This window comes from Coccinella septempunctata, chromosome X, assembly GCF_907165205.1.
Source record: "Coccinella septempunctata chromosome X, icCocSept1.1, whole genome shotgun sequence".
In the NCBI taxonomy this organism is placed as follows: Eukaryota; Metazoa; Arthropoda; class Insecta; order Coleoptera; family Coccinellidae; genus Coccinella; species Coccinella septempunctata.
Window position 1 is genome coordinate 1428655 of NC_058198.1, and position 12597 is coordinate 1441251.

Sequence of the window (12597 nt, forward strand, 5' to 3'; positions counted from 1 at the left end):
ATTCTTTCGCTATCGACACTAATGTATTCTAGCTTTATATTTTATTTCCGGATTGCGAAATTTTTATTGAACTTATTTATGTGCAGTGTCCAATATGCTCTTGCAAATCATTGTATTGATAAACTCGTCACCCTCGGAAATTTTCTGATAACAATATCCTTTCGAATAATTGTTATTAAAATAACAGGGAAAATAAATTGCAACATAAGTTTTCGGGGTGAAAAGAATTTATTTGTAAAAAGCCTCACATACCTTCTTTTATGTACAACTACCTACATCGGTATAACTAAGCACAGGTAACAACCAAAGTAGAACTTGCAAAAGCTTGTTTTCTATGTTGTTATTCTAGATGTGCTAGTTATACACTAAATTAATATTAATCGATACAAGAAGGTTTTCAAACAAATCCTCTTCCAATGGCGAAGTTACAAAATATCAATTTCATATGCTGAAAGCCAATATACGTGTGAAAAAAATAATTATCTGCAAGCAATTTCAATATGGTAAAGATTCGGGTATTGAATAGGAAACAATAAAGATAAGCTTGTCAATATGCTATAATTGCATGGGAAATTATATTTTTTAAGGCTTTCCTTCAAATTAAATCCAATACAAATCCTCTAATCTACAACAATTCATACAATTTTCAACTCCCTATATTTCTTAATATAATCGATAATAGTATTTCATGTGAATTGCAAGAATAAATTTCGATAAATATAAAACTGATAGATTGAGAAAAATCACATAACATTTGAATAATTCATGTAGTCCCAAAAATTTCAATACATTCAGCATTTGAATAGTTATAGAAATATGAACTGAAAAGATGGAAAGCATGAAGCCAGAGGAAGATGGTTAATTCCACATACTGATACCTCACATATTCACAATTTAAAACTGTTCGATAATTAAAAGTAAGAACCATTCTTGTAAATATTAAAATGATGCATTATCGTGTAAATGAACTTAGGTATCCATAGCATATCTTCGGGTCCATTCCTTAGCATTCCTAATAGCTTCAGATTCATTTACTTTCCATAATTCAGCAACATCATTGGCGAGGGGATCATCAGGGTTGGGAGCACTAAGTAGAGCTTGAATGGATAACAATACTGTACGAATTTGGAGTGCCGGACTCCATTTATCTTTTAGTATATCTAAACAGATTCTGCCGAGACGATCTATGTTCGGATGATATATTTTTGTTATAAATCTCACTTTGGGTGCTGACATAGGATAATCCTCTGGTAAAAAGAGTTCAAGTTTGAAAAGACCTCCTTCAAATGGTGAATCCTCAGGCCCAGTTACAATAACATGAAAATATCGAGCATTACTTTCGTCGGGGATTGCACTTATTCCCGGTACAGGTTCTTGCATCAAACGCTGTGTTTCTTTTATAATTCTTCGAGGTAGTGCTGCCATTTTTTCATTTATCAATAAACACTATTGGCTGATATTTTGACAATTTTTTACCGTATCGAAGTGCTTGATATTTATGCTTTCTCTTTAATGGAAAATCTACTGGATCCTAAATTCATTAAACGTTTATTTCAATTTCTTCACAACCGGGATATTTCTAGACGAAATCATAATTTATCGGAACAGCATTGCCAGATGAAAATTCAAACAATCCCTAACTTTAATTTTGAATATCCCTAAGCGAAATCAAGAAAATTCACTAGATATGAAAGGTGAAACTGTAGCCAATGTAGTAATTTATTTGCACATTGATAACAATTGTTCTGTGATGTTAAAGTTCAACTTTATTGAATTTATTATAAAGTAATCAAGAAAGATATGAAACCCCCACCTTCGCTCAAGTGAAAAATAGCTTCAATTCAAATATTAGTGATGCGCATAATATTAATGATATTATCAATAATATGAAATATATTTTCTAATATTTTATTAGTATTTCAGCCAAAATTTTAATTCTAACTAATTGAATATTATTAATTGCACTTCAAATTCATGAATTATTATTATTGTATTATATTATTATATTTTTATATTTTCTTATAGTGGACAATTTTGTGTTTGACTGGATCAATGAAAATCACTTATTATTTTCAATGTTTATTCGCATTCAAAATAATTGTTTATTTCATGGAGGTTCCTTTATCTCCATGGTTTATTTGATCTTTTGTTGTTCCATGTTGACGTCTATGGTTTAAATTGACAAACTCGAGTCGTCCAGCATAGTCCTAAGTCAGCTAACCTTTCAGAAAAAACGATTAGAGTTCTGTTTCCATCTCCTCCTCCTCCTCCTCCTCATCATCATCCTCAATTTCAGCTGGAAATACACTAATTTTGAGGAATCTTGAAATATTTAATTATTTTTGAATATCACAATGGCAGGACCACCCCACCATTACATGACCAATATGAATAACCCTCAAACCAATCAGTTGAGAAACCCTTTTGTTCAAAGCCCTATGCAAAATCAACTAGGCTCAAATATGCCAATGCAAATGGCAAATTCTATAGGCGCTCAAATGTCCCAAGGCATGATGTCCCCAATGTCTTCTTCACTTGGTAATCAAATGAGTGCCGGAATTGGTAGTGGTAATCAAATGTTAACTCAGATGAATCAACAATATAATATGAATGCTGGAAACCAAATGACACAGCCCCCAAATAATCTACAAATCGGAAATGGTGGAATGGGTGAGTTTCAAAGGAAGCTTTCTCAAAAGCTCTAGGTAAAATAATGGAATATGTAATTAATTTTCAAGGGTTGCAATTGAAATATTTTCTTCTATGCATTTTCCAGAATTTTCCAACATGCATACTGTCCAACAGCCTCAGCAAACAGCAATGCAGCCAAATCCAGGGGTAGTTGCCACACCTCCCGTGCAAGTACAGCAGCAACAGCAATCCAAAGAATTCAATACTGCTTCACTTTGTCGAATTGGTCAGGAAACTGTTCAGGATATAGTGAGTAGGACACAGGAGGTTTTCCAAACTTTGAAAGCTATGCAGGTGTGTAATGAAGGCATTATAATATATCTATCAAATTTTGCTTTATTGACATTTTACAATATTGACTATATGTATGAGTAACTATGATGAAAAGGGAAATATTTGAACTCCAAGAAGTCTGTTGCTCAACTGAGCAAAGAAGAAGAATTTTTCTTACAGAGGTTGGGTTAGGTTAGGTTAATTCTGGCGCTCAACTTGAATAATCCTTAGCAAAGTTAGAATTATATTTAACGGAAAGTGTTATTCCTTGTTTTATACATTACCACACTTTAGTTTTTGTTGCTGCTTGATGCTATCAAGATTTTTTGACACAGTATCTTGAACTATTTTGAACAGAATTTTCAAAATCTTCTGTTCCAGATATTCCAGCATAAAAGGAATTTCTTTGTCAACAAATATTAGCATTCATTAGTGAAGAAGTATGATTCCACCCTTTTGATTTTTTGTGAAGGGTTGTTCCTTTCCATTCAATTATAACTATTTCACGGCTCATTCAGGAGGGCTTACCTGCTACAGCCCTTGGCCATGTCATCATATTTTCAATGGGATATTCATCTCTTTCGGGGATACAGAATAGTCTCCATACAGAAAGACACAAATGTATCACTGCTGACATCATCATTAGTCCAAATATTACGAACACGATCAAACTGATATCCATTATCAGGAAAATAGTTATAATTAACGCAAAAAGGCAGGATTCTTATCTGTAAAATTCAAAAATTTCATGTGGAATTATGAATTGTTCCTCGCTACCTAAAATGGTAATAGTTTACCATTTTAGGAGAAAGTTTAATTTCATGAAGACTTAAGCAGTTCAAAAGTTTGGATCTTGCCAACACATAACCGAAAATGCATTCTATTCCGCAATTTCTCTGAAGATGCATTCAGCAGTTGTAAGCGAAACGTCGAAATACAACCTGAAAGTTCGCTTATGTTATAGTTTCCAGCTGTGAAGTCCTAAATCTTTCCGATTGTGCGATATTCTGTATATTTCAGCCGACACAATTTTTTTATAAATGATTTATGAAATAGCGGATAGACTACACAATGTATTTTCCAAATATCGTCGATGACGAAAATGAATTCATTTTTGAAATTAATAAACTTCGCTAATTCCTTCTAATTTAAATCTGAATTTTAAAAAAGGCCGAATTGAAGTTCTGAATTATTCACAAAAAATTATATCAAGCAATTAAGTGTTAACCCATTTTCATTTCCGTTCATTTATAACACCAAAACATTTGCTGAGCAGTATTATACATAAAACCTACCTTGTTAGATTGAAGAATGAATAACTACTGGGCATTTCTCTAGAAAAGACGAAAATTCTAAAAATATAACTATGAACAATTGACCAAACCCATAAAAATCAAAGTGTGGCATTCTTGCCCGATTTCCAGGTGCCAATGCCTGATCAAAATAAATCGAATTAGTTATGGCTACATTTGGATTGCATTTCAATTTTCGGTCCTTACTGAATGGTGATGCTATTTTCTGATGATGAATTGCAATGGAATTCGAAAATTTCTTCTTAGGAATCGATTTCCCTGATTCATCGTTTCTGAGCGGAATTCGTGTTTTCATCGTTCAGTTGGAAAATTTTTTCCACAGTTTATCGTATAATACTGCATATGTTACGCTGGACATGACGAAACGTATCTGTATCAATCAACGATCAAATTTCGTGTTATGCAATTGATTCGTGCAGAACTTATACATGCAGCTTATACTTTTTTCACACAATCAATCCTAATAGAAACTTATTGATTTAGAGCATTTAAAAAGTAAACTACTAAGGGATATTTTGTGTTATTATCATATAATTGTAATTATTGTAATACATTCATTACTTATGTTGAGATTGTGAACTAAACTTCAACATTTTCAGCCACCCAATGGTACCTCAGCTTCCACAAATACCAGTAATGAAAAGAAAGTCAAAGTACAAGAACAACTCCGCACAATTCGCGTATTGTTCAAAAGACTTCGTTTGATTTTCGAGAGGTGTAATGAAAATTGCCAGATACAGGGGATGGAATACACTCATATTGAAAGTTTGATTCCTTTCAAAGATGAAATGGATCCCAAACATGATGAAAAGAAAAACACTGAAGCATACAGATTAGCTTGCCTTGAGAGCAAGGAGGTAATGGAACAAGTTGTTCTAAAAAATAAACAACTGAAAGAAGTGATCGATCAGTTACGTCGAATCATATGGGAAATTAATACTATGCTGACAATGAGAAGATCATAATTTTATTTTTCCCCATTAGGAGGTTTTTTTATGACCGACTTAAATTTCAAATTCAATTCAGTAGATTTCACCCATAATTGCAAAACCTTAGCGCCTATAGGGATTATTGAAGAACATGGGTGTTGTTTGCTGGGATGTTACCTATCATTGATGAAGTAGTAGAGATCATTATGAAGAGGAAATGGTTAGATGCCATATTATGAAAATTTGTGTTATTTCACTCTCCTTATAAGAGGGCTTGTTGAAAGGAACAATAATTCTGGAAATACTCGTAGAAATATGCATTCCATTTTTGTTCCAAAAAAATATTTTTCTATATTGAAATAAAGATTTTGAAAAAAAAATGGTCCTTTTTCATTTTTATATCCTCATTTATGTTCATTTGCCTATGTAACATTGCTCCTCTTGTATACGCTATTATTACATATTGAGTGTTTTGATATTGATACTGTTATCTATTTATCGGGCTATGTATTTCTATCATTTTGAATTGCAACTCGTCAGCCTTCAGTTGTTATCTGATTACTGAACATGGCGATGGTAGAACGATTGCCGAAATATTCGAGAAAATTATACAAAATAATTATTTATTTAATGGTCTACAACAGTCATCATTCAATCCAAGTCAAACAGTTCAAATATATAATGAAAAAGGTAGTTTTACAAATACTTATAAACTTTCAGTGAAATGTTTGTTTCCACAGGACTGGCATATCTCCTTTTCACTTGCTTCATCACAAATTATACAATAGGTTATAAGATTTTCTATCACTGCTTGTATTTCAGCATGATGTAAATCAATTTCTTCTTCCTCCTTCCATCCTATTTCTTGCTGCACTTCAGCGAAGATTTCGTCTATTTCCTCTGGACTTATCAATTCTTTCAAATCTTTATTCGATAATGTGTTTCGTAGATCTTTCATTGAGTATATTTTTGTTGGAGCTTTCTCCGAAACTGAAGTACTTGCAAAACGTCTGGCATCCACACTTTTTCTACGTACTTCTTTCAGTGTGCTCAAAAACCTCTGAACCGAATAGAAATTTTTATTTTGTCAATAATAGACTTCGAAGATAATTATCTTACCTCTTTGATTTTATTCTTCAATTGGGTTGTAGATGTGCATTGGTGTAAATCATTATACTTGTTTTGCATGTTTATATCATTATCTATTACAGCAGACCCAATGTTGATATATTTATTAAATTTGAATTTTACTCATAACATAACCTTGTTTGACGTTTATTCACAGAAACGGAGTTAGTTTTGGTAACTTCTTCACATTTAGGTATGAAGAATGGCCTGAGCGGTTCCTAGCCAGTTTTTGAGTGAATTCTACCGAAAGATTGTGCTCAAAATGCAACGACCATGGGGTGAAGCCAACTATAGATAGCACAGTGACATTTGTAGTTCGTTTCATTTGGGCTACACAAGTTAATCTCCTCGTTTGTCTTCATCAGGAAGTTGTTGAAGTCACTTCAGAGGTAACAGGTTGTCTCTGGTAGACCCTGTTCCTTGCATTCAGTTCAGTTGGGGTGCAGTGTTAGCTCGCCTCCTCGTGGTGCACCCTGGGTAACGCTAAAGAGCTAACAAAATTGGCTGTAGGACGATCACTATGATCTCTTGACTTAATCACATGATGATTAGGATTTGGTATCCTAATAATCAAAATCAGAGACAATGAGAGGTTGTCTCTGATCAAAATCATCCACATTGGTCTTTTAACTAGTGGTGGAACATCAAGAGATCAGGTCGAAGGACCAGATTGGATTCCATCGATGGATATAAGTCCTTAAAGGCAGACATGCACATTTATATGAGCCTATCTAGAAGTTGAAAAACTAGTGGACTTTTAGGTGACTTGGGATTATTGGTTTGTTGGCTGATAATACACAGCGGAATACAATTTTTGTATCAAAATGTATTTCATAGTTTCAGTGGAGAGAATAAGGGTTAATTCCACTAAAGGCAACCAGTGAAAGAATCAATACTGACGATTCTAGTAATTAATGCCGCTCCCATATATGTTTCTGAAGCAGCGTGGAATAGGGATATATATCCTGAGGGTTTCACCTGGTACAGGTCGACATAAAGCGGGCCATGGGAAATAAAGTAGTGACATTTAGTGAACAACAGTTACATAATTATCAGGTTAGCTGTAGAAAACCTATGTTTGATCAGTTTTTCAAATATATTTTTTCAGGATTGTACCTTTTTCAACAAGAAAGAAATTTTGAGGCAAGTCCCACCTTAAAAATCTAGCTTTGCGTCTACAAAAACTTTCATCCACCTTCAAAACATTTTTATTGCATTGCACAAGCCTGATGCTCTCTTATGATAAGTAGACAATAATTTTGTGTATTGATAATTGCCTTTATCCGCAGAGTTTTTGAAAAATTCAGGAATATTCGACCTGATTTAGTGCCGAAGAAAATGGAGCATTATGAGCCTGTTTCTATAAGAATCCCCCTTGAAGATACCGTTCAGAAACTTCCCGAATTACAAGTAGGTTTCCTCATCTATAATATTAGGTGTCCTTTTTATATTGTAAATGAGCATATATTGAAATTAATATCCACCATATAGGAAAATCCGTTCAAAAGACGCATATGCGAGGTGTTTTCTAGAGATGGAAAAGGTAATTTGTCCTTTGAAGATTTTTTGGAACTGCTCTCTGTGTTCTGCGAGCATGCACCTCGTGATATAAAAGTATATTATGCTTTCCGCATATATGGTGAGTAAGTTGAAAAAAACGGTAGATATCATAATAATAATTGAATCAACAATATTATTGATAGTTTATTTTTTAGACTTTGATGGAGATCACCATATTGGCACCGAAGATATTCATGAAGCTTTGAGCTTATTAACTCGCCAAGAGTTGCTCGCCGAAGAGAGACAGCAAATCGCAGAAAAAGTTATGGAGGAGGCCGATATTGATGGGGATGGTAAATTATCCTTTATGGAATTCGAGCACGTTGTCACAAGAGCACCAGAATTTTTGTCCACCTTCCATATACGGATTTGAATAAAAGGATTTGGGGGACCTTCATTTTTTCATATTGAATAAAGAACATCTTCATTTCTCTAGTTTATTATTTCTTTAAATGTTCATTTTGATATTGAGCAATATTCAACCTTTGAAATATTAACAAGATTAAGTGTACCAGACAACCGTTCCCAATCTAAGATGAAACCAGTTCGAATTCAATTTTATATCGAATAAGTCATTCGTTAAGAAAACGGCATTTAATTGACTCACAGCACGGTCACTGTTATATTTATATTCATGGCGTGTTACATTTCGAGACTCGAATGTGCCTGCTGCATTACACATAACAATTGGAATGGATTTGAGTTTAAAAGATGAATTTTACTTCACTGCTTTAGCGATATATCAATATGTTTAATAGAATACGAAATTCGTAACCTCATTCGGTAGCATCATCGAGGTCAATGGTTGTTGAGTTGCCAAGTCTATATCGGCCTTTTCATTATCGAAATCGTCATGATTATTCCTCTGGTTTCGATTCATCGGAATCATCATCTAATTTTATTGTTCAGTCCTTCTTCGGGATAGTTACATGGAGCTTGAATTTCCTATAAAGCAGTTCAGGGACCTGCTGAGGTCCCTGAGAAGGAAATTTAATTGATATGGATAATTTTTCGATAGTCAAACCACCTGATGGTGTGTGGACTGTAGCAATTTTCTAAAAGCTCGAATTTTATGGTTATTTGAAGTCGCTAACGTGGGACAGAGTGCGAAAATAGGTTGTAGGTATTCAGATGTTTCAACTTCTGTCATATTAGCCATTTTTGGGATCTTTGCTGAAAAATTTCGGACCAGTGAAGACGTAGAGACCGACTGAGATAGTCCAATGGTCGAACAAGGTCGACCGGTCGGCGACAGCCTCAGGCAATCGCAGCTCCGACTACCCACATTCCTGGCTTTGCTCAACGTAAGCGATTGCCTCTACCTGTCTCTATCTACAGACTGAAGTGATGGCCATTCACCTGTGCCACTATTTTATAATATAGATCCCTTCACGAAGAACGAGTATTCTTCGCATGTTACCGACATTTTCAAAAGCTGCTTTCTCCGATTTCTCGAAAACTAGCTCCTTTTCTTAGAAGCAAGGATTGCTGTTGAAGTAAGGAGCATTGTGCTTCAAGGACTAAAAATAGAATATATGTCTCGAATTGCGAGAAAATATATTCGGTCCTTTCTTGTATTGCTGCTAAACTGGATTAGTGTCCACGAAACGATGTCGGCAATACATAAATACATAATCAGCCAAACAAAGTTGATAAATATGGCCTATTCTTGATGTAAATTTCTAATTAACTCAATTTTTTGTCTGCTATGCTCGAATCATTTGAAAAAGTATGGCATTTACTTCTTCCTCTGCCTGTCTATCTCTTCGAAACCAATATCCGCCATGTTAACCCCTCTCTCAGAAGTTTGAATCCCAACCCCTATAGGCGTTACATCGCCATAAACCTAAACCGCCGAATCCTGGTGTCGGAAATGCCCAAAAATGGTTCATCTTTTCAGTTTATTATCTATATTGCTTGCATTTTGTTATAACTCTGGTAATAAACATTTCCTGCAGTATTCCAAGAAGTTCAGGCTTACAGCTTTCATTGAAGAACCACTGTGCAAGGAAAATTCTAGAAAGACTTGGGAACAAGTTGGGTTATTCTGAAATTACCCTTGGATAAAGTTTCGAAAGGATTTCCTTCGTTTAATTCTTTTTTTTTTGTGTTTTTGATTATTTCATCAATAATACACCCAAAATCGAGCATTTTACAAGAACTCTCCAGTATAATTACTACCGCAACTCTTGAAGGGAATCATGTGGAGACGCTCTGATGTGCTACTTCAATTCTCTGGCCTTTGCCATGCTTCCAATAGGGTTTTTATCGTTATTCGAAACTATTTTCTGTTTGACTGTTATCTAGATATCTTCTCATATAATTTCCATCAGTTTCCCTGTTGTTATCTGCAATGATAAGTTGTCTTTCGCGGGGAAAATGTAGCTTTTCTTGAAGAGGATTCAGCTTTATGTGGAAATTCAAGCCAACCAATCATTATACACATTTTTCACCCACTGTGGAAGTTGGTAGATTTCCCTTAGGCCTCTTTGTACCTATCTGCGTTTTCATTTGAGGGTAGGATTAGTAGCACCATGAATTAGGTGTGCGGGTTGTCTTTTATCGAAACCTTCCGGGTCAAAAGTCTGATTTGGCAAACCAGCTTCGGTCCATTATGTTAGATGAAGCTGAGCTTAGCATCATCGAATTAAACGATCGGAACGTTACCATCGGCATTAGCATAACCGGTCCAGTAAGTCCAGTCTTAACGACCTCGCTCCAGCCTCCCGCGCTTATAGAACCATTGTGGTACAGGAATGCAGTCTCTGTCCCGCCATCGGTTCAGCCCATGAACCAATATTTTCAAGATACAAGCTTACACATCTCAAACCGTGAAACGAAATGCTAAGCTACGTCTGACAATTTCCAGTTCTCTACTTGGAACGTGTAATATGCACCTACGTATTGGTGCTTACTATTCCTGAACCTATACAGAAAGTGTTTTCCACTTTGCAGCATTTTATTCAGCTGCTTCTTCTTTTTATACATAGGTTTATTGTTTCCTAAATGCCATCTTCGAACAGTCACCTATTATCCATGCACCACCATTCAATCAATAAAAAGTCTGGCAATATCCTTTGTGAAAGCGATTTTGGTCAGCCCTCAGAGACAGGAGGATAGATTCTTAGAGCTGGGAGGCTCATAGCCTTATGGTACATAGAATTTCCACGAAATTCGTTCAGATTCGTTAAAAAAAGTATTTGCGTTTATGAAACCCATGGTATACCATAAAAAAATTTCAGTAAAATTTCATGGGAACTTTGAGGATTGACGAAATCGAATTCTGCTGTTTTATGGAAGAAAATTTTGTATGGTAAATTTCCTTCTCAAGTTTTCATAATGGATTTTTTTAAATAAATATTGCTGCAACCCCTACGCACCCTTTCGAGGCAAATTACATACCCCAGCATATAAGAACCCACGAAAGTGGTGTTGTTTCTAAAAATATTAGGTGACATAGGGTTTTTCATATAGGTACAGCATACATTTTTGACATGTAGGTATATCAAATGAGTTTTTTTAAGTTTTTTCGGAGGAATTCAGTTTTCCCACATATCGTTGAAGCTCTGGTTTGAAAATTTTTGTGTGTAGGCTCGCAGATCGAGGTGGATGATATTTAGTTACGTCTTATGTTATAGGTTTTTGAGTTCTATGTTGGCTTTTTCAAATCTGGGATGATGAATGAATCTAAATTTTCAGTTTTTCGCTAGGATTTGTCATGATTCGTGTTGTAACTCTGCCCTTTTTGTTGTGACTATCTATTATCTGTAAGTGAGAATTTTGATAGAAAATACAAATATTCAAAGCTACTTTGAATCGAGTGTCCTTCATTCTGTAGTTCTCACGTTGAAGAACTACCAATTTTCAACCCTATCTTTAAGATGATTAACCAAGTAGATCCATTTGCTTGATCCGGGACCTGAGGAGCATTCGAAAATGAAAAGGGTGATGGTTTGATTATTTCAGGTGGGGTATTGTAAGTGTACAACAGGTACTATCTATGACGTCACTATTGTTCAAACCCGGGCTGGTGAGACGCGAGAACGTTGTAAACTTGACCATTCTAGTAGTGCGTTGCAATCTGTTGAGGGAAGACGTTCTCAGAGTGCTCCCACTGGCAACACCAAATAACACCTTGAGTAAACTTTGGCAACAGTGACATAAAGACCGAAGAAGGCTTGGCTCTCTTGAAAACTGGTTTGAAATATTTCTAAGGATTGGTGGTACCGTATCGTTGCTGCCAATTACTTTCCAGTTCGCAAGTCTGAGATAGTGAGCTCGAAATTCTACCCAATAGGTGATTTGCAACCACGTGTTTTGTGTGCTACCCCAATTGCCAGCGTTGTGTTGTCATCCAGCAATTTGCCTCGGTTCGTTTTATTGATTTGGAGCTGATATTTTCTTTGGTTATCTAGCTGTATGAGTATTTTTTTCTTCATAAAGCTAGGTTACCGAAGTTAAGAACAGTTCTACTTTACTGCAATAAAACAATAGTTGATTGTCTGTTGTTCGAGGGGGATGTGTAATACGTAATAGGTGAGAAATTCGTTTGTAGGTGTAATATATTTTTTTCGATTAAATATTCGTATCATAATCTCATATGGCACGAATGAATCATTTTTTATTCTCGACACATGAATTCGCTTCATGGGTTCGCCAGTTCTAAGAATCTGATTATGATGAATATGGGTGTATTACATTTC

The 12597-nt window shown here is 35.1% G+C and overlaps 4 protein-coding genes across 4 annotated transcripts; 2 read left to right on the forward strand and 2 right to left on the reverse strand.

Annotated features, from left to right (window-relative positions):
• Nucleotides 1-539: 539 nt before the first annotated feature.
• LOC123321522 (ubiquitin-conjugating enzyme E2 N) lies at nucleotides 540-1737 on the reverse strand. Its single transcript, XM_044909174.1, has one exon. It carries the CDS (start codon nucleotides 1423-1425, stop codon nucleotides 970-972), a length of 456 nt encoding a protein of 151 aa, XP_044765109.1. The 5' UTR covers nucleotides 1426-1737; the 3' UTR covers nucleotides 540-969.
• Nucleotides 1738-2135: 398 nt separating this feature from the next.
• Nucleotides 2136-5405, forward strand: LOC123321521 (mediator of RNA polymerase II transcription subunit 30). The gene is made up of 3 exons (XM_044909173.1): nucleotides 2136-2670; nucleotides 2777-2985; nucleotides 4877-5405. The coding sequence occupies exons 1-3, from the start codon at nucleotides 2355-2357 to the stop codon at nucleotides 5240-5242; spliced, it is 891 nt and encodes a 296-aa protein (XP_044765108.1). The 5' UTR covers nucleotides 2136-2354; the 3' UTR covers nucleotides 5243-5405.
• A 407-nt stretch (nucleotides 5406-5812) lies between these two features.
• LOC123321945 lies at nucleotides 5813-6486 on the reverse strand. Its single transcript, XM_044909756.1, has 2 exons — nucleotides 6326-6486; nucleotides 5813-6266 (listed from the first exon to the last, which is right to left on the reverse strand). The coding sequence occupies exons 1-2, from the start codon at nucleotides 6392-6394 to the stop codon at nucleotides 5913-5915; spliced, it is 423 nt and encodes a 140-aa protein (XP_044765691.1). The 5' UTR covers nucleotides 6395-6486; the 3' UTR covers nucleotides 5813-5912.
• Nucleotides 6487-6756: 270 nt separating this feature from the next.
• On the forward strand, nucleotides 6757-8324 carry LOC123321944 (calcium and integrin-binding family member 2). The gene is made up of 5 exons (XM_044909755.1): nucleotides 6757-7390; nucleotides 7443-7477; nucleotides 7624-7744; nucleotides 7826-7973; nucleotides 8050-8324. Exons 1-5 carry the CDS (start codon nucleotides 7340-7342, stop codon nucleotides 8265-8267), a joined length of 573 nt encoding a protein of 190 aa, XP_044765690.1. The 5' UTR covers nucleotides 6757-7339; the 3' UTR covers nucleotides 8268-8324.
• The last annotated feature ends 4273 nt before the right edge of the window (nucleotides 8325-12597 follow it).

What these genes read in the sequence shown, in the direction of transcription:
- LOC123321944 (XM_044909755.1), top strand. Translation starts at nt 7,340, where the DNA reads ATGGGAAATAAAGTAGTGACATTTAGTGAACAACAGTTACATAATTAT. An exon ending in AACAGTTACATAATTATCAG is followed by an intron (nt 7,391 to 7,442) that starts GTTAGCTGTAGA and finishes ATATTTTTTCAG; the next exon opens with GATTGTACCTTTTTCAACAA. An exon ending in AGAAACTTCCCGAATTACAA is followed by an intron (nt 7,745 to 7,825) that starts GTAGGTTTCCTC and finishes TCCACCATATAG; the next exon opens with GAAAATCCGTTCAAAAGACG.
- LOC123321521 (XM_044909173.1), top strand. Translation starts at nt 2,355, where the DNA reads ATGGCAGGACCACCCCACCATTACATGACCAATATGAATAACCCTCAA. An exon ending in AATCGGAAATGGTGGAATGG is followed by an intron (nt 2,671 to 2,776) that starts GTGAGTTTCAAA and finishes TGCATTTTCCAG; the next exon opens with AATTTTCCAACATGCATACT. An exon ending in AAACTTTGAAAGCTATGCAG is followed by an intron (nt 2,986 to 4,876) that starts GTGTGTAATGAA and finishes CAACATTTTCAG; the next exon opens with CCACCCAATGGTACCTCAGC.
- LOC123321522 (XM_044909174.1), bottom strand. Translation starts at nt 1,425, where the DNA reads ATGGCAGCACTACCTCGAAGAATTATAAAAGAAACACAGCGTTTGATG.
- LOC123321945 (XM_044909756.1), bottom strand. Translation starts at nt 6,394, where the DNA reads ATGCAAAACAAGTATAATGATTTACACCAATGCACATCTACAACCCAA. An exon ending in TGAAGAATAAAATCAAAGAG is followed by an intron (nt 6,267 to 6,325) that starts GTAAGATAATTA and finishes TATTCGGTTCAG; the next exon opens with AGGTTTTTGAGCACACTGAA.